The following is a 21,009-nucleotide window of genomic DNA, read 5'->3' as shown; positions in this document are numbered from 1 at the left end:
GATACTTTGGGGCGATATGATAGTGAGGCTACCTCTGAGTACACACCATACATCAAAGGCACATGCTTTAAAAAGATCCTGGCAACTGTAATTTACCACTCATAGTGCTACAATTCCTGGCAACCTTAACAAATTACAGTTCCCAGCATACTTTGAGGGGGGAATCATGTGCTTTAAATGCATGGTGCAACCCATATTGGAAGTGGCGATATCGGCGATTTCTGGGGGAAAATACCTCTAAAATCTCATTTCTTTGCGATTTTGCAAAGCACAATCAACAACTTTTCTGTCTGGATTTTCTCTTTCTGAATTATGGCCACCCTACCATAATCGGTTCTCCGGGGTGCTCTTATGTTTGGTGAAATGATTCACATAAAACATGTCCTGGAATTTTTTAACATTACACCATCCATAGGCCTTTCTTTACCTTTTTTGAAGTTTAGAGCTCAGACCGGGAATATGTATGATGACTGTGTCTCTGAGCATGTGATGTGTGATTTCCTGTCACTTCTAATTGAACAGCCATCCACCACCGCCACCCCTTACCTGGTTTTACACAAAAGCTGAGGAGTTCTAGAAGCAGCTGAAAGGATATAGGTTTCTGGTGGGCTTTTCTCATGCTTTACATGTGTTAGAGTTTGTTCTAAATGAAGTGATTTGGTCACCATCTCTTGTGTCAAGAGTACAGCTTACAAATGGGATTTGGTAGTCGCCCACAGCGGGTGAAATAACAGCCTGGGAAACCAGCCGTTACTGGAAGAAAAGGCTGTTCCCCAATACAAGAAGCCAGCAGGGGTATTCACACATTACATTCAACAAGTGTACAGTCTGTGCACACAAAAGCTCAGCTGTCGAAACCAACAAGCACACAATATTTCACACACACCCTTGTACATGTGGAGAGAGAGCTTGTAGCTGGGTTCAGCATAGCGTGTGAACCAGAAGTCGGGGAGCAGGGCGGGGGGATGCCAAAAAGCCCCCATATACTGACCTGCTGGGACGATGACCCTCTTCTCCTCGCTGGGGGGGTTAACAGGTGGGCTGCTGCGCGGGTTGTTGTATCCACCTGGATAGGATACCTGGGACGGGTCAACTGCTCCCCCTGATTTGCCCCTCCGTGTCACACTGCAGTCCACTGGCGATTGCCTGCTGGTGGAGAAGAGAGGGAGAGGAGACTTTGTTGGATGACATGCTCACTGAGGTCTGGAAACTTGCCACAACTGAACAGCACTCTCCCAGCATTTCGCAGGTGATGATGTAGCAAAAATCAACGTTTGAGGCTCTGGTTATCTCCTGCTTGGACTACTGCAATGCGCTCTACGTGGGGCTACCTTTGAAGGTGTCCCGGAAACTACAACTAATACAGAATGTGGCAGCTAGACTGGTGACTGGGAGCAGCCGCTGAGACCACATAACACCGGTCTTGAAAGACCTACAATGGCTCCCAGTACGTTTTCGAGCACAATTCAAAGTGATGGTGCTGACCTTTAAAGCCCTAAACAGCCTCAGTCCAGTATATCTGAAGGAGCGTCTCCACCCCCATTGTTCTACCAGGACACTGAGGTCCAGTGCTGAGGGCCATCTGGTGGTTCCCTCACTGCGAGAAGTCAAGTTACAGGGAACCAGGCAGAGGGCCTTCTCAGTAGTGGCACTCGCCCTGTGGAATGCCCTCCCACCAGATGTCAAAGAGAACAACAACTACTAGACTTTTAGAAGACATCTGAAGGCAGCCCTGTTTAGGGAAGCTTTTAATGTTTGATGCATTACGGTATTTTAATATTTTGTTGGAAGCCGCACAGAGTGGCTGGGGAAGTCCAGCCAGATGGGCGGGGTATAAATAATAAATTATTATTATTTTATTATTATGAAGAAAATCTCCACACAGCGGTGAGAAAACAAAGAGTGTTTATTGCTAGCAATAATGGCTCAGTGGGATCACTCTCCAAAAGCTGAGCAAAGCTCCGAAAAGGTGGGGCCTTCTTAATATACATAGCTGTTATCCATTAAAGCAATACATATGCATAAACTTCCTCCAATCTAAAGTTACAACACAATACAAATTATACCATGTTTAAATTGTATTGCTTATGGATAAATTTGGATGTATTGTTTTCGTTATGGGCCAATGGCCGCAATAAATCTAATCTGAATCTACCATGTATGGTCTTTCCTTCATTACATATTCATTAGGCAAGGAAACAATTACCGGTACATATTCATTAGGCAAGGAACCTCTCTCTCTAAGCAGCCCCTCCTGCACATGGTCTCTTTGCATTCCTTTCTACCTGAGGGGGTTAGGACATTTGAGCAGAGCACATCTCCTTGTCAAATGTAGACACTTAGGAATGGTATTTACAACCTTGGGACTAAAGCTGCTCCTAGCACAAGGCAAGGCACAAGGCCTCTAGCCTGGCTAGTTAGCTGAGCTTATGGGTCTCTATGTGCATCAATGACAGAGGCAGAAACCGTTCTGGACTCTGCGGCCATCCTCTGAGGCCCTTCTTCATGTGCTGCCTCCTCCTCCTGAGCGTGGAAGCAAAAGAACAGGCTTTTTCTGTGGTGGGCTGTGGCGTCTTGGGTCAACATCCACACCATCAATTAAAAGCACTATGATACCACTTCAAAAAGCGGCGACTTCACCCCCAGAGAATTCTGGGAGCTGTAGTTTGTCTAGTAGCTGCTGAGAGTTGTTAGGAGTCTCCTATCCCCCTCACAGAGCTACGATTCCCAGCATTCCTTGCGAAGAGGGGTGGTTGTTAAGCCACTCTGGGAATTGTAGCTGCGTCCCTCCCTCCAGTTCACCTTCCTTTTGAGCAGGGCTTGAGCTGAGGTTTAGCCTCCGTTAGAAAGAAGTTGGGAAGCCCTGAACTACGCTAACCTCTTTTGCACCAGATGCCCGTTGGCTGATGCAAATTCGCCTAATATAAACTGCTTGGCTGAAGGGGAAGTGAGTTGTTTCCTGTGGGTTTGAGAGCAGCCACAAGCTCCAGGGGAAGATACGTCCTGCAGCCAGTAAAGATGGTCTGAAAGGCTCAGGCACTGCAGCAGGGTAGGGAATCTCCCCATCCTCACTGCAGCATGGTCCATTAAGAAGAATATTTATATGTATTCATTGCAAGGTGTTCAGAGTGGCATGTACCCTGGCTCCCTGGCCTCCTCATTTAATGCCAACAACCCTGTGAGGTAGGTTCGGCTGAGAGACAGGGCCATGGTTGAGTGGGAATTTGAACCCTGGTCTCCCTGGTCCTGGTTAGCTCTGCCTATCGCCGGCCTCACTGCCGCCCACTCTGCCAGTCCCAATGGGCACCAGCCACCAATGGCCTGCCCTACCTCTGTGCATCAGATCTTTGCAACGGCAGGGCGAACAAGCCCAAGAGCTTCAGAAGGGTTGCCAACTGACCAGGAATAATAATAATAATAATAAGTCTGGTTTGCTCTTTGCGCTTTAAACAGCAGCCTGGTTTGCAAGAAATGGGCAGGCAATATGGAGGTAAAAGGATCGCCTCTCAGTGCCTGCTCTTTATGTCCCTGTAAGCAATCTGTTCTTAAAGGCACAGCAGCAAGTTCTGAGCAAAATAGAAAGAAAAAGCAGCCTCTTCAGATAGAAAGAATGCGGAGATCTGGGTTAGGTGAGCTGTAGAGGCAGGGAATGCTAGGCTGCATACACAAGACACATTTAAAGCGCCTCCAAAGAATCCTGGAAACTCACAGAGCTACAATTCCCAGCACCCTTAACAAACTACAACTCCCAGGATTCTTTTTGGGGGAGCATGCTTTGACTGGATGGCGTGTATGCAGTCCCTGTCAGCTGCGTATATGTTTTCTTGATCAAATACGTCAGCCAGTTTTCTCTTATCTCCCCCATGTTCTGTTTTCACTTGGTGTGAGGCCCATTTAGACTATCATTCCCCACCCAGCAAGAAGCTGGTCAAGTAGTTCCCTTTCAATAGCAGTACTAAGCTGGGCGAAACCAATAGCCAAGGTTCCTGGGCCTTGAGCAGCCACATGATTACAAGAAAATTAGGAGAAAGGGAGATTTCTGCTAGCCAGCTCAAAGAAGTGCCACTGACCTGCTGGAGCAGTTGACCTGCTCATTCTCTTGCTTCACCACATGGCCTCCTCTGCTGTTGGCCTGGGCTTGCCACTGGGGCTCCTCCAGACCGATGCCCTCCTTGCCCCCGTAGTTGTCCACCGAAGGCAGCTCTGTCTTCAGGAGATGCGGGGTGCCAAAGGATGGGTCGAATATGGACTGGTCCTCGCTTACGACTGACAGCGCCTCCTGCAAGCGTGGGGGGGGGGGAGTGTACAAGCAAAGGATCAGGGTTTGGGAATCAGAGAAGAGGAACTTGCGAGCTCCAGCTCCCATCAGTCCCAGTCAGCAGGGCCACTGGTCAAGGAAGATGGCAGCTGTAGCTCTGCAACATCTGAAAGGGCCAAAGGTTCCCCAGTCCATGCAAAATGTCTGCTGGAGCACATGGGAGAACTCTGAGCTCCTTACAAGAATGGGGGAATGATTAATAATAACAATACTTATTATTATTATTATTATTATTATTCATAGTTCCCCAAACTCATGGCAACGTACAGTACAACAATAAAACAATCAAAGAAGCCAACCTAAACAGAACCATCAGAAAACAAGGATGAGAGAGAGACACACACACACATTTGGAACTCTAAAGAAAACAAACCTATTAGGGTAAATTGGCTTTAAAAGCCCGAGTAGATGAAAGAGTTTTTAACAACACGCTTGAAGTTAAAACAATGCAATGACTGGGCCAAGCCTCTCTCATGAGACTGATCTCCGCAGTAATGCTGCCACTTCCAGTAATGTTAGGTTTCCAAAGAATTTGCCATCCCTCCCCTTTTCTGGGAATGAAAGAATGTCGGTGCCAGAGGCAGAAAGATCTAAACCCTATTGGTTAAAAGAAAGGACAACACTGTAATAAGCTAAGAAGGATGAACAAGTTCGCTGCTCCCCAAAAGTACTGCAGGATTTGCAGCGGAGAGGACAAGGTTCCTGCCCCAGGAATTTCAGCAGGTATTGAAATCCTTTCTACATGACTGTTCAAGGCACGGGAGCCCTGTTTTCTTTTGCATTTGGCCACCCCTATTTGCAGCCTGAGTCGCTTCACTGGGCTGGTCCCAGAAGGAATGGAAACTGAGTACAGAGAGGGCTGGGATTAGGCAGGACTGAAACCAAAACATCAAACACTTCTGTCTCTCAAGTCCCAGTGGGCAAGCATAGGAAAGGCCTGATCCTGAGTCAGACCAGTGGTCCATCTAGCTCAGAATTGTCTACACAGACAGCAGCTCTGCAGGATTTCAGGCTGGAGTTATGCCCAGCCCTACCTGGGTACACCGGGGATTGAGCCTGGGACCTTTTGCAAAGCAGATGCTCTAACTATGTCCCAGGTTGGTGGGGCTCCCTCCATGTATGCTGTTAGGGGAAACAGCTGTGCAAATATGTGTGCATTGGGAGAAACTTGCACTAATCATCTGCTTGCAATTTTTTCCAAGAAGAGATTTGGAAACTCATATTCATAGAATCATAGAGTTGGAGGAGACCACAAGGGCCATCGAGTCCAACCCCCTGCCAAGCAGGAAACAATATTGAAATGTGGCAAAACGAACCTAAACCAGGGAAGATAAGAAAGTGCAGTTGACAAATTGATTCAACCCTAGTGCAGAGGGCGGGTCGTGTGCACCACAGATCTTGGTCCTCCAGAACTTTGCTGCCCACCGCTCCAGTATCTGCCACCTTACCCTGCCTAACGATTGGGCCGGCTCCGTACGGTGGGTTCTGGTTTGAAAAAAGCAACAGGTAGGGAAGTCAACGGCTGAGCTTTCCCAGGACTGCACAGCGAGGTTTCCACAAATCCTGGCCCTATCTCAACAATGGAATTCCCGGGCGATGACGCACCCCCAGCTCAGGAAACCGAGGGAGGAGGTTGCTCGCAATCAGCGTTGGAGCTCTTAAGTCCAGTCACGAAAGAAAACCAGCTCCCTCGGGGTTCCTGAGTTCCACACAGCCCGTGTGGTTCAATGGACAGAGCAATCATAGAATTGTAGAGTTGGAAGGGACCCCCAAGGCAGTGGTGTAGCAAGGTCAGGTGGTACCCAGTGCAGAAAATTTCTTGTCACAATTTTATTTTTAAATTTTTTATTCGCCTGCAAAAATGGTTTGACTTTATTTCTAATTTTTTGGGGGGAGTTAGAGCCAGCGCACACCAAAGCCACAGAGTCTCTCACAGAGGTTGAGGGCCTCACAGCATTTTGTCACCCCCCTCGGAGGTGACACCCACCTTGCTCTGCCCCTGCCCCAAGGACCATCTCTTCCAACCCCCTGCAATGCTGGAATCTCAACTACAGCTTCCATGACAGATGGCCATCCCACAACATAACGATTATCCGATCCTACATAAATAGACCCTGTCATGTGCAAGAGAACAAGGAGGTAAAATTCTGGCGGGTGTGACTTCAAGCTTCAGGATGGGGGTAGTGTCTTTGAATGTTCTCCCATGCAAAAAAAAAAAAAAGGAAAAGGAAAACCAATAACCCCTGCCTGCTGTTGGGGAAAGCAGGAGGTGGGGAGCACATTCAGGAGAAAGGTTTGAGCTCAGCTATCTTCCTGCTATGCTAAACCTTTACTTGCAGGGAGATTTAAAAAAGCCAAAACTAAAAGAATGGGAACATTGAAATACGCCATTCCCCTCCTGCAGAACAGTACAGGCCAGGCCTCATAGGCTCAAAATTTGTATTGCAGGAGAGTTTGCATGAGGCGCCTGTTTCCCAACACCCAGTGCCAGGGTGCTGCTGCACGTTCCTTCATGCACCAAAAGCAGAAGTCTTTGGGGGTGCTGAGCAGACATTTCTGCAGGCACCACTGGTGGGGAGATGGTATCATCCAATGCAGGGGGAAGAGAGCTGTGTGGTTTGCTTCTCTCCCGGCTCCTTCAGCAAACACATGCTCGCTGCCTCAAGCCCACAGAACAAAGCTGATGGGGCCTGGCAGATAAAATCACTTATACTAAAGCGGGCGGGGGGGGGGGGAGACGCTGCAACAAAATATTGCAGTGTAGAAAGCTCCTCTTCAGCATTCTATCCAGGTGGCCAGGCCTTTCTACAGCCCGCTCCATTCTGTTCCCAATAGTCAGGTAGCATTTCATGCCCACTGAACTTGCTCAGTTCTCCATCGGTAGAGCATGAAACTCTTAATCTCAGGGTTGCAGGTTCGAGACCCACATTGGACAAAAGATTCCTACATTGCAGGAGGTTCGACTAGATGACCCTTCCAACTCTGCAATTCTATGATTATATGGTACAATTTAGTCATTCAAAATGTGAAATAACATTGCATTGAAACTGAGCCTCAAAACCACTGTTTCTAGTTGTTTTTTAATTTGGTTAAAACTTGGGTTAATAAGGAATCCTGGTTCATATTAATCATGGTTAGCAAAGCTCCTACTACTAACATGCAGTGCTGGAGCTGAAATGTCCACCTTTATACACAAGGTGTATAACGTTTTTGTTTTCTTTTTGTTTTTAAATTGCTTTTGTTTTTTATCTATGCCATTTTAAATTGTGATCGATATTAATGCTATATTCTTAGTTTTATATTTTATGATTTATGTGGAAATTGTTTTCCATTTGGTTGGGTACGTTTTGATGTGTTTTATTTATTGTTTATGACTTTTGTTGTGTTGGTCACTGTGTAGATCTTGTCATGTTGTAAGCCGCCTTGAGCATTGTTTTAACTAGGGAAAGGCGGCATACAAATAAAACGATGATGATGATTCTGTGATCCCCCCATATGATAGAGGAATCGTTGGGCTACTAGGGTGACAGGCCTCATTCTCAGGAAGATGAGAAGCCCACGCCGGACCTCCTGTACCATGCTAAATGGCAGGTAAGGCCATTTCATCATCCCCAGCTTGAAGTCACAATCAAAGTGAATCTGTGAAGGAAACACAGGTTGCCTACCAACTCACAGCATCCTTAACAAACTAGAGTTCCTTGGATTCTTTGGGGGAAGATAGTTTGAAGTGCTGTGATAGTGCTCTATGTTCTGTTCCTATGAAATGAAAATTGTAGTACAATCAAACGCAATTCAAGAAATAAAAGAAGCAATAAAGAGACAATTTAAAATTGTACTGCATCTAGCACGGCATATTACAATTGCTGCAGCAGGCAGAAAAATTATTAAACCCATGGGAGCAAACCCCGCCCCCCCCCCACTCCAGCAAAGAAACAGACAGCCAAACGAGGACTGACAGTCCTTCACAATGATGATGATAATAATAATAGTATTAAAAATAATGATATTGTCATATTATTTCTACCCCGCCCATCTGCCTGGGTTGCCCCAGCAACTCTGGGCAGCTTTCAACATAATAAAAACATAGCAAAACATCAAACATTAAAAACTTCCCAGTACAGGGCTGCCTAAGGAATGACCAGTGTCTCTTAGAAAAGAAACACAGAAAATCAGTACCCTGTTAACTCTAGATGGGTCAGAATATTTCTCTTGGCGTTTCTCTCAGATCTTTCTCCTGTCACGTTTGGGGAAAGGAGGGAAGTCCTTGAGCAGACAATTCAGCAAAACAACTTTAACGTTTTCACACAGAAATTCCCATCGATATGGGCAGAGAATTTCAGACAAGGAGACTATAAGAATACTTAGATGAAAATGAGGCAGAGGTTTTGAACAGTTTTGGGGAAGTCCAGCAAGAGGTATATAACAGTGAGGAACAGAAAGCGAAAGGTGTTCACTGAGCATTAACTATGTAGTGTTGCTATACGTCTGGAATTTCCTGGACACAGCCAGAAGACTGCAGTCGGAAGCGGTGTCCGGGCGAAAATCGCTAAAATGTTTAGGAAAACGTGGACATATGTCAACCTATGTTGGCAGTGTCGTCTTTGGCAATTTCCCTTTAAAATAGCTCAAAAACTATATTATCGTTTGTCTTTTTGCCAACAAAGCTCAACAACTTTGCCAAAAAAAGTTTAACAACTTTCGTGTCCGGATTTTCACTTTTTGAAATCTGGCAATCCTAATATACTAGGACTGTTACTATTATTATTATTATATTGTTGTTGTTGTTGTTGTTGTTACGCAGTGTCAAAGAATTCAAAATTAGGCTGCTATAAATCTTATCTGGAGTCATATTACACAACTTCTGAAATCATTATACTAGCTGCCTATTTACTTCTGAGTCCAGGGCAAGGTGCTGGCACCTACCTTTCAAGCCCTAAACAGCTTAGCAGAGAAGTACCTAAAGAAAATGCTTCCTCCCGTCTCCACCTGCCTGTGCATTAAAGATTTGTAGATGAGACTCTTAGGTTATACTGAGTCAAACACTGGTCCTGCTTGCGCAGTATTGTCTAACACAGCCTGGCAGCAGTTCTCCGGGGTTCCAGACAAGACTCTTTCTCCCAGCCTTAAGTGCAGATGTGGGGATTGAATCTGGGACCTCCTCCACGCCCAAAAGATGTTCTACCATTCACCCTGTCCGGCTCCTCCTCCTCCTGAGTCTCAGTGTTGCCTTTGTATAACTCAGGAGGGAGGAGATGGGGTCAAAACTAGAAGTCCTTTGCTCTGCCTGCCGTTGGCTCTGGCTCCAAGTAGTGCAGGGGCTCACTGCCTTCTGCCCCATCAGCTGCAATGGGCACCAGCCACCACAGCACAAGGACAAAAGACCTCTCCTCTTGTTGCCCCCCCCCCAGTGACCAGCATTCAGGGGCATGCTGTCCTGCACAAACTGGGAGCATGAACAAAGAGATGGGCACAAGGAGAAGGTGCTGCTGTACCTTTAATTAAGTGACTAGCAGAGAGGATTTCAGCAGGTGTCATGCAAACCATACCTGCTGGAATTTCTTTTCTGTGCAATTAGTAAAATGGAGAGGAACCTGCCCTCTTTGGCCCCGGGTCACCCAATGCAACCCTTTGCAGCACATCCTGTGGCTGTGAAACTGAGTTGTGGTGGGCCAGCTGCAGAGAAGTTTGGCTACTATTACTGACTGATAATAGTCAGGAGCCCCCGGTAAGCTTCTGCAGATCCTTTGGGCCCCCCAGGACACAGACTGAAAGCTAGGGTTCCGGAGAAAGAAACCAGCAGCTCCTCCAAACTAGGGATGATTTGGAAATTGTCCCCATCCCAATTTATTCCTGGGTTTTGGGAGTTCCAAACTGCCTGTTTTGTTGTTCTCAAATGCCTTCAACGATTAGTTGTTCCTTAACAACAACAACAAAAAAGTTCAGTCATCGTACAGAGTACTCTTTGCAAACTACTGGCCACAGCTTTCACTTCCTACAGTTTCCCATTGGCCATCTGCATTACCTCGGCTTCTTGTTTTTGCTATTTTAACCACCTTGGTGTACTTCTGTGCACGACTGCATCAAGATTCTTTCAGTGCTGAGTTTCACGAATGCGTATCTTCACTGACTATCGTGACTACGGATCAAACTGAAAAAGCAGACTGGGCAGGACAGCACATAAAGTTGCATGAAGACACAGGAGTGCCTGTGTGTTGCCGAAACACTCTACAAAAATAACCTCGCTACAGCTGTGCATAGGACAACCCTGTAAAGGTTGCGCTTTCATTCTTGTTTCATCCTTTGCTTGCAGTATTTGATCCCTGCAGATAGGCACTCTGGTGATCTGGAAGGGGGAACGAATTGGAGGAACTGACACAAACCGAGCATGACCTAGTTTCAGAAAAGAAAGCTCCTCTGCAGTACTTTTAATAGTTGCGTAGAAGAGAGAATTTCATCAGATATGCCTTGCATGAAAATTTCAGCTACACCTGCTGACATTCTCTATTCCAGGCAAAGGCAAACTCGGCCCTCCAGATGTTTTGGGGACTACAATTCCCATCATCCCTGACCACTGGTCCTGTTAGCTAGGGATCGTGAGAGTTGTAGTCCCAAAACATCTGGAGGGCCAGGTTTGCCTATGCCTGCCTGTATTCTATGCAACTATGCCTTCCTTTGCATCCATCCACCCTGTTTCCAGGCCAGAAAGTACGATTTGTGATAAGGTATTTGGATGGAAAGGCAGGTACTCCTGCACCTTTAACAGTTATGTAGAAGAGATAAGCCCAGGACATACTATGCCTGCTGAACTCTCCTTTTTTTTTTACACAAATTAACAGTGCAGGTATCTGTGTCCTCTTATGCATTACCTTAGAATTTAATTTTAGAAACTCTTCTATTTAAACTAGAATGCGGAAAGGGAGAAATGGAGGACAGAACGTACAAGAAAAGCAATACAGGAATGGAATGGAGAATCTTCCCATGAAATGAAGCAATATATAGACACACCAAACGCTTGCCTAATATGTCAAGTGGCCAGTTTTGAGCCAGACCCTGATGCGCCTGTCCCTTAAATAATTCACTCTGCAACAATGAACCACCACCATTCAGTGTTTCATTTCCATGCCTGAACAGCTTCACACGCTCAGTTCTACAAATCACTTCTGTTAAAAGTACTGAAGCAGAATGGACTGGTGTTTTTCCAGGTTACTGTCAATCATCCTGGCCTGGTTTGATGAGAAAACCAAGCAAGCTGACCATCAAAGACTTCTGTCCACTAGATACTGTAATTACACTGTGTGTCTGCTTTTGACACAAAGAGACTCAAATAAATGGTAAAGGGAACAGAAGTGGATCAGGGCCGTGACATGGGAAAGGGGCTTTAATTTCCCACTCTAATCCCAATGAAAATCTCCCCCACCACCATGGTGTAAAGGTAAAGGTAAAGGGCCCCTGACAGTTACTGTATTTTTTGCACCATAACACTCACTTTTTTCCTCCTAGAAAGTAAGGGGAAATGTCTGTGCGTGTTATAGAGGAAATGCCTACGGGTGGCATGCCTACGGATTTTCCTCCTCTAAAAACTATGTGCGTGTTATGGTCGGGTGCATGTTATAGAGCGAAAAATACGATAAGTCCAGTCACAGACGACTCTGAGGTTGCGGCACTCACCTCGCTTTACAGGCCAATGGAGCCAGCGTTTGTCCGCAAAGAGTTTTTCCGGGTCCATGACTAAGCCGCTTCTGGTGAAGCCAGAGCAGCGCATGGAAAAACCATTTACCTTCCTGCTGAAGCAGTACCTATTTATCTACTTGCACTTTTTTGGCGTACTTTTGAACTGCTAGGGGATTCAAACTGCCAACCTTCTGATTAGCAAGCCCAAGAGGCTCAGTGGTTTAGACCACAGCTCCACCCACGTCCCACCATGGTACTCAGATGCAAAAAAGGGATGTGTGCACTTTTAATAATTGTGTAGAGGATATAATTTTAGCAGCTGTAGCTTGCATGGCAGGCCACACCAGGTGACATTCCCTCTTCTGCTGATACTCCCTCAAGGTGCAAGACCTCTTTGTCACCTGTGCCTCCTTATACTGAATGAGACAGCTGCTTAAGAAATAATTGTTTTACTTGGCCCTACATGTTTGATATGTGTAACTGTTTCTCTTCTGCTGCAATTTGCCTTCTGCTAAAATCCATGTTACTCGTCTCACCGTCCTCTGTAGCAAAAGTATGTAAGTTCTGCAATTAATTACAAAAATTACACTGTCGTACATTATTCTACCCTGTTCATTTCAATGCAAAGGAAACACAATGTCAAATGGGAGAAAGTAATCAGCTAAATATTGTATGCAGACTGAAAGCAGCCACTGTCTTAACCTGTTTTTAATCGCTTTAGTTGTTTTAACTGTTTTTAATTTGTGGGGTTTTATTGCTGTCGTAGGTGTTGTTAGTTTTCACCTAGGGAAGGGAGTTTTGTCTGGGGGGAGAGGAACCCTTGGGTCTACGGCTGCTGTTGCTAAATGCCAGGTTGACTCTGAGTAAGACCCCCTCACCTATGATCTGATTATGGGTGGGGAGGCCAATCTGATCTGATTATGGGTGGGGAGGCCAATTTGTATCCCTGATCCCTTGGTGGATGATGAACAGGGTGGAGTTGGTCTCACCCAGCTGTGCCCACCTGGATACTCAGGGCTGCATCAGGGCAGACTTGAGGATCAGGAAAGGGGAGTTGCTGTGGTCTATATAATTTTTCTCCAGGTTTTTCCGGGGGGATCTAGAGTGTGTGTTCCTGACACTGGGCAATCAAACAGATTAGGGATTCTCATGGTTTGCAGCCTGCCTCGCTGCCCTGAAGTCTTCTGGCCTGAGCTGACCAAGGAATTGGGGCCATCCAATATTGTCTGCACTGGCTGGCAGCAGCTCTCCAGGGTTTGAGACCAAGAACTATCCCATCCCTGCCAGGAGACACTGGGGGCTGAACCAGAGATAATTTGCCTGCAAAGCAGATGCTCTCGCACTGAGCTATGGCCCTTCCTCATATTGTATCTCTTTTTACAATTGCTGAAAGGAGTGCAATTGATTAGTCAGCTGCTTTTTGAAAGATAGCCAGTGTAAGATAAGGATCCTAACTCTGAAGAACTGATGAGCTAAGATTAGACAAAGATTACTAAAACGCAGCAAAACACACACACACACACACACACACACACACGGAGAGCGCAAAGCAACTAGAATGAAAAATAACGTTTAGAGACTGTGGACCAAACTACTGCAGCCAATGGAGGCTGGCCCATTAATGTAAATGGAGCGATACTCCACCAAACTCACTTTACCCTCAGCCAAATCCCGTATGCCTGCTGTCTTTAGCCACAAGCACACCATACATTTAAGGCACCATAATACCACTTTAAATAGCCATAGCTTCCCCCAAAGAACCAAGGGAGCTGTAGTTTGTTAAGGGTGATGAGAGTTGTTCAGGAGACTACAATTCCCTTCACAGAGCTACAGTTCCCAGACTGGTTTAACAATCAACCCCCTTTCCCAGGGAACTCTGGGAATTGTAGCTCTGTGAGGGGACTAGAGGTCCCCTAGCGACTCTTCAGCATTCTTAACAAACTACAGTTCCCAGGAGTCTTTGGGGGGAAGCCATGACTTTAAAAGTGTATGATGCTGTTTTAAATAAAGTGTCGCAAAAGTCTGGCACTGCCCCTACTCTCTGCCAAGCGATAGCACAATTCCAGGGCACTCCAGGCGCTCACCCAGGGTTTGTGATCGTTTGGAGAATTGACGACGCGGCAGAGCCTGTCACAGCTTTAAGAAATGTGATTTATTCACATACGTACACCTCCAGCCTGCACAGAGGGAGTCCAGATCTTACAGCAGGGTCATTTAAAGAAGGACTTGTCCCCCACAGGGGTGCAGCACTGCAGTCAAAGGCATCTCTCTTTGCTTGCTAAGTTGTTTCTCAGTCTTTTTTCTCCTTTCTTCTTTCCAGCACACCTTGTTAAAGACTTTATTTCCCTGTTGCCCAGTTACCTTGGCAACCTTCTCTCTGCCCAGGCCCAAGACTCCTCTGAGATGGCCCATCAACACATATTGTCATAGTTATAGGTAGGTGACTGTGCTGGTCTGCCATAGTCGAAACAAAATAAAAAAAATTCCTTCAAGTAGCACCTTAGAGACCAACTAAGTTTGTTATTGGTATGAGCTTTCATGTGCATGCACACTTCTTCAGATAACATATTGTCATGTCAATGCCTCTATCTCAGGTGAGGCCCCGACTTTTGGAAAGAAAGCCCGGTCTCTATTTTTCCATTGGCTTGTAATCTCCCCTTCAATAATCCAAGCAATCAAAATCCTACCATTTACCAACTTCTAGGTTTTTTTGGGGGGGTCCCCCAAAAAAATCTCTAACAAGTTAATGCAGATGGGGCCACAGTGTTGACTGAGGTAAAGAGCAAATGAAGAGGTGAAGTCTAGGAGCCAAAGCAAATTACCGTATTTTCCGGCGTATAAGACGACTGGGTGTATAAGACGACCCCCCAACTTTTCCAGTTAAAATATAGCGTTTGGGATATACTCGCCGTATAAGACTACCCCTCTTTCAACGCACACCAAATATTTTTTTTTTTAAAAAAAACAGTCTCCAGTCCGACTCGGAAATCCGCTCCACTTCCCAGTGGCCGGGGGCTTCTGGGGCCAATTTTCAAGCGTATTTCTGCTTCATCTAGAGAGCTTGGTGTCCTCTAATTTAATTTGCTGTCGTTTTATCCTTTGGTGGGGAGTTGCTGCAGGAGCTGTTGCTGTAGCTGGCGTATAAGACAACCCCTGACTTTTGAGAAGATTTTCCTGGGTTAAAAAGTAGTCTTATACGCCAGAAAATACAGTAAGTGGTCTTGCATCTGAGGTGGTGTTGCCATCAGCAAGGACTGCCTTTGCCAACCTGGTTTACTGAGCATTCACCCTGATCTGCTTGCACAAAGTTGAACAATGCCCGCTCTCCCTTGAGCAGTTGCTTGAATTTTTTTCCACAGGGAGGTTATTTGTTTACATGGCGCTTCGACATCTTCCCATCCAATGATTGCTGTCCAATACTTTTTGGCACTTTTCCTTGTCAAAAAAGTATGGCTTTTAAAAAAAGTGTGGGTTGTGTTGCCAGAGCACTCTAACCCTCTGTAAATGAGCTAAAACTTCTGTTTAACAATTGAATCCCTCTTGCACAATAGTGACAGTCCAGAGGCGAACTTGGGCTGCAAACTCCCATCAGCCACAGCGGCTAGGAGAGTTGTAGTCCAAAACATCCTGAAGGCCACAGGCTGAGAAAAGTTGCTTTAATTTGTAGGCCACCATTTCTAAAGGGTGCTTCAGCGGGCAGGAGGAGGAAACCATTGCGGCTGGCCCCTCTGTTGTCACAACAGCAGCTCAGCCTCGCAGGGATTTGTACGGTTGCCGGGTTCAGGGAAGAAGAAAGAAGGGCGTTGGTTGCTTAGCAACCTTTACATATTTATCCAATATCCTAGATTACGGGGGGTGGGAACCTTATTCGGCCCATATTTCCTTTGGGGGGGCAGCTTTGGGTGGAGTGGGGGGTGCCATGTGGCAGAGGTGGGCAAGGCCAGAGGGAAAAGTGGGCAGAGCAATTAATTTAAATATAATATTTGTATGGTAAAGTAATTTCTACACCCACACCCACCCGCTCAATCTTCCATCCAGGCAAGCAAAAGGCATTGTCAGAGTTCGACAAATTCCAGCCGGGCAAAAACACTCAAGAAGGGTGCAAGGCAGGGCTGGTGAAGGCCTGAGGAGAGTCCCAAGGGCCAAACAAAGAGGTCGGGAGGGCCATCAGATGTCAAGGAAATAAACAACTACTGTATCTGACTTTTAGAAGACATCTGAAGGCAGCCCTGTATAGGGTAGTTTTGAATATTTGATGTTTTACTGTGCTTAATGTTTTCAATTTGTTGGAAGCCATCCAGAGTGGCTGCGGCAACCCAGTCAGATGGGGGGCATATAAATTTAATAATAATAATAATAATAATAATAATAATAATAATAATATAGCTCCCAGGCCTGAAGTTCCCTACCCTCTTAGAATAAGCAACTTTTCAATTGTTTTTAAATTTTTATCTGATCCCAAGGGATCAGAGCCTGTCTCCCCTCCCCACCCCCCTTCATGGCAAAAACCATAATATCAGTGGCAAATTGGTTTTTCTCTTTTTAAAAAATCTGATTTTTACATGGAAAAAACAAGAACCCCAACCTGTCTAAACACCCAAACCCATGAAACCCTGGGCAAATCTTAGTGAAGCTGCAGTTGCCAGAACCGATGGTGATGAACAGCAGCGCAGTTGCAGAACAAATAACCAGATAATATTGGGGGGGGGGCTAGATTGGCATTGCCGGGCACTAGCTGAGGACCATGTCCCAATATAGACCCCGTTCCCAATCCCTGGAATGCCCTGCTGCTCTCAACGCTCACTGTTGCTGCACTTTTAGCTGTTCTCTCCACGCGAGCCAGCAATGAGAGGGGTGAAAAGGAGCAGCAATCGCCTCTCTGCATGCCTTGTGATTTCCTTTTGGCCGGGGTGTGTGAACTGGGCTCAGAGGGAGAGGCGAGGAGATGGCGGCTGCACTGCAGGAGGTTAGGGGGACATTGAGAGCATCTTGCCCAGATGTGTGTGTGTGTGTGTGTGTGTGTGTGTGTGTGTGTGTAAGACTAGGAACACAGAAAGCTCCTTTGTGTTGTGTCAGAACCATTGGTCCATCTCTCTCACTGTTGTTGCACGAAAACCCCAATCTCCGAGCGGTGCGACATTTCAGGGGTCCCAGGACTGAGGTGCAGTGGGGACCGTGGTGCCTTCAGGATATATGGTCTATTTACACATACAGCCTGAGCTGGAAGGGTTCACAGCATGAACACCCCAAAAGAGTTTTGCTTCTCCCACTGCCGCAGCCTTGGATTCAAACAGAAATCAAACATTGCTCTCTGATTCTTTCTACAGCATGCTGCTTTACTTGTAGTTGACATCACAGCCCCCAAAACTGTGTTCCAGACTCTGGCTTTTGTCTGTTGTTGTCTCACACCAAGCCCCTTAATCCGTTGTTCTCCTAATTGCCCATCACCTAGGCAATTGCCTCAACACAGGAAACTAGCCTGGCTTATAAAACTTGCTGGATCCAGGCGTTCAGAAAGCTAGAGAGACTTGATTGGATTTTAACACTTGCTGGATCTAGGGCAATAGTTCCCAAACTCCCCACCCCACCCGAGATCACTTGGAAATTGCCGAGGGTCTTCGTGGGCCAGTTGCGGTTTATCTGCCTGCTGCAGCAACTGTAATGTGCTGGAGTAAACGCCGTGTGACTTTTAATTGTCTTTTTTACAGAGACACCACAGACTACCTGAATAAAAGTTTGTGGACTGCCGGACCACAGTTTGGGAACCCCTGATCTAGGCTTTAGAGAGGTTTCTGGCACCCTCAAACTCCTAACAGTGTTGTCAAAGTGTAGAAACAGCAAGCCTAGATTCTGCGCTGCACAAAAACCAGCGTGTGTTGTTGAAACGTGAGGCAGTCTGGCTGATGTGGTTGTGATGATGGTGGCGATTGCGGGGCGGGCAGGCGTGGGGTGGGGTGTAAGGGGTTGTGTGACAATCATGGTAGCTCGATGTTGCTGGTGGGACAGCTAACACAGGAAGCAAAGGCAGGAAGTCTGAGGCCGCAAAGCCGGAAGCCTCTGCTGTTGCTGATAAGGCCTGCCTGATGGGGACCCGAGGCTCAGAACTGCCCTGCAAGCCAGGGGGGCTTTAAATAGCTCTCCTATCTTCTGTAATAAAGGATGGAGCTGGAGGGCAGGGGGGAGCGGTGGAGGCACAGCTTCCTGTTTGGCTACCGAAATCCTGAATATTGGAGGTGAGGGGGTGCTGTTACTTCTAGGCCTCCCTTCCCCCAGCTATTGTTTTCTCTTATATCGGGTAAATGTACACATGCTGAACCCGCTAGGATCCTTATCACATAAACAGCAACATGCTCCTATGGCAGTGCCCCGCCCCGCTCCCCACCCCAAGTTAACAGGTTGTGGGTTTGTTTTTGCTTTTTAAAGATCTGATCTAGAATGATAAAAGAGAACTGTTGTTGTACCTTCCCACTCCAAATCAAGCATAGCATAGCAGCTTGCTAAAGGTTGCCAACGGACCAGCGTGAACTGGCCGTCTGTGGTATAGTTGAAATAAATTAAAATTGGGAACCCTTGTCTGCCATACATTTAAAGCACATGGCTTCCCGCCCCCCGCAAAATGTAGTCTGTTTAGGGTGTACCGGTAGTTTGTTAAGGCTGCTGGGAATTGTAGCTATGTGAGGGGTAAGCTATTGTTCCCAGGATTTTGTGAGAGGAGCAAAGGGCTTTAAATGTGTGGTGCGTACCCAGCAGGGATCCAAGGTTTCTTTGTTTCTTTCTGGGTAGCGAGAAGCAAAAGTGTGTGGAGGTGTGTATCTCTATCCTTTATCACCTCTGTTATAAGAGACAGTGATCTAGACAGGCTTTGGTGTGTTATATACACCAGATCGCACCCTAGCACTCATTCTTAATTAATATGGGACAACTGCCCTCCAGCCTGGCTGCCTTACTTCCCCCTATAATGGTCCCTTTTTTACAGCTGCATCACGGGCTTCATCCAATAAATGAAGCCTTTCCCTATCCCTCCATGTGAGGAGAAAGCTTCTCCTGTTGGATTTCTGCCCGACATACACCTGTTGAAGGCAGCCTGAGAGATCTAGCATGGCAAAGTGATTAGAGCGTCACACTAAGAGCTGTTCAAATCCCTACCCAGCACACTGAGTGACCTTGGGCCAGTTGCTCTTTCTCAAGGCCTAACCTACCTCACAGGGTTCTTGTGAGCTTTAAATGGGGAACCCATACACCAGCTTGAGCTATTTGATGGAAAGTTGAGACGTAAATGTCATCATAAAATAAACAAAGAAACCAGCCAAGTATTAGTCTCCCAAAATCTGGAAGAAAGCGAAGAGGGAGTAAAGCGAAGACATAGCAGCTTAACTAGTGAACCCACGGTTTAGCAGAAGTTTCGGTTTCTAGGTGATAGCTATACAGGTGTCGCCATTTCTACCTGTGGGACCTCAAGGTGTTGCTGGACTACAACCCCCATCATCCCTGGCCCCGGGGCTGATGGGAGTTGGAGTCCATCAACTGTATGGAGAGCCACAGGTTTCCCACTGCTTTGTTTAACTGAAGTTTGGCATGCAGAATTTCCCCCATGGTTTTGTGTAGGTCAAGATGCTTCTAAAGGCCCAGGGGCAGAGTCAGTAAAAGGGAAAACAAGTTGTGAGCTTGACCCATGAATCGTGCTCTTTACCAAATATTCTGGCCTACTACTAGGACTCTACCTGAAAATGCTCCCTTGGCACCAGTGCTTATACTATTAAACATTTCATATTTAATAGATGATCCCTGAGGCCATTCTTCCTCTGTGCCTCTTAACAGCAGCTTGATCCAGAGACCTTAGCAGGTGAACATTTTTATTTCCTGCTTACTTCAGCCAATCAAGAAACAGGAGCAAGGAATTAGGTCCTCTTTTTTCCCCTCCCTGTTCAGTTAGCAACACCATTTAAAATCCTAAAAAATAAAATTGTACCCTAAACTTTTAAAAAACCCCAAAATAGATCCACCCTTTCAATGGCCACAGATTGCTTCCTACAGAACTCTCACCAAACATCGCAAAGATAGTCGCCTTAGAAGAGGAGTGAGATGCCTCTACTCAAGACATGTAAATTAACTTGCATTTCAAACTACAACATTCCCAGAGGGCTCTTGGGACAGATGTAAAATCAGCGCCATTGGCTCCAGGGTTTTGTAAAGCAAGACATCAGGCTCAGTGGCCTCTTTAACCTGGAAGAGGCAGGGTGGCGGCGTACTAACTGAATATTTGCTGAAACTGTCTCAACAACACAAAGCAGTGAATAATGTCAAAGGGAAACTGCCAGTGCTGACCTTGTCAGAATCTGGGTCCAAGTTCAGGAGGTGCCCAATCTTACTTCCACCCTGCCAGGTTGCAGCCCTAACAAAAATGGCTCAGTGTTCCTTGTTTTTGAAAACTAGAGCAGTCCAGTACTAATCTACAACCCAGCCCAAACACAGAATGCCCCCCCCCACCAATAGAGACAGCAATGCCAAACCAAAAATGACTACAAATCTTTCAAGAGCTTCATTTCTCTCTTTCCTCTTTTAAATACATGCCTTTTGGGTGGTTGGAGAAACACAAGCCATGCACATTCAGTCTCAAACAACCTGAAAGGGTTCAAACCAAATCAAAAGATCTGCTGGTTTTGCCAAGAACACACCCATGGTGGACAAAAGCACATCTTAATGTGACAGGGTTGTGAATGGAAGTGGATGCTTAGAGAAAGAATCTGCAAAGCCCTAAAAGCATCCATGGACCTGCGTGAATATGCGGTTGAAAGGAAAATTAAAAAATTAAAAGATCACGGAGAAAGGTAAAGTCGGGAAAGGCAAACCAGTGTACAAGCTGATAACCCCTGAAATGCAAAAGGAAAAATGAACTGACCTTTTATGAAGAGGAGTACCTCCAGTTTTTTTGGGGGGGGGAGGCTGAAGCACCCCAAAACTTGGACTCCATCCCTGAAATTCTTGGGGTTTGGCAGGCCAGTACAGGCACCCCTGTAGGA

General features: G+C 46.3%; 2 protein-coding genes across 4 annotated transcripts in view; one reads left to right on the top strand and one right to left on the bottom strand.

Moving 5' to 3' along the window:
- ETV2 (ETS variant transcription factor 2) overlaps positions 1–21,009 on the top strand; it is a 226,159-nt gene that overhangs the window by 175,839 nt on the left and 29,311 nt on the right. The gene's annotated exons all lie outside the window — the stretch shown is intronic.
- The window catches only part of LOC307221545 (retroviral integration site protein Fli-1 homolog), a 29,704-nt gene that overhangs the window by 8,128 nt on the left and 567 nt on the right, over positions 1–21,009 (bottom strand). For 2 of the 3 annotated variants that reach the window (XM_079986170.1, XM_079986168.1), the window contains exons 2-3: positions 4,071–4,279; positions 992–1,149 (exon numbers count right to left, since the gene is read on the bottom strand). In XM_079986170.1, coding sequence (XP_079842296.1) covers positions 992–1,149; positions 4,071–4,279 — 367 coding nt within the window. The remainder of the gene's footprint in view (positions 1–991; positions 1,150–4,070; positions 4,280–21,009) is intronic. The other variant, XM_079986169.1, reaches the window with a different exon arrangement.

The sequence above is a fragment of the Podarcis cretensis genome (genome assembly GCF_951804945.1).
Source record: "Podarcis cretensis genome assembly, chromosome: 8".
Lineage (NCBI taxonomy): Eukaryota > Metazoa > Chordata > Lepidosauria > Squamata > Lacertidae > Podarcis > Podarcis cretensis.
Note: the sequence above shows the minus strand (reverse complement) of the source record. Positions and strands in the feature narration are given on the sequence as shown.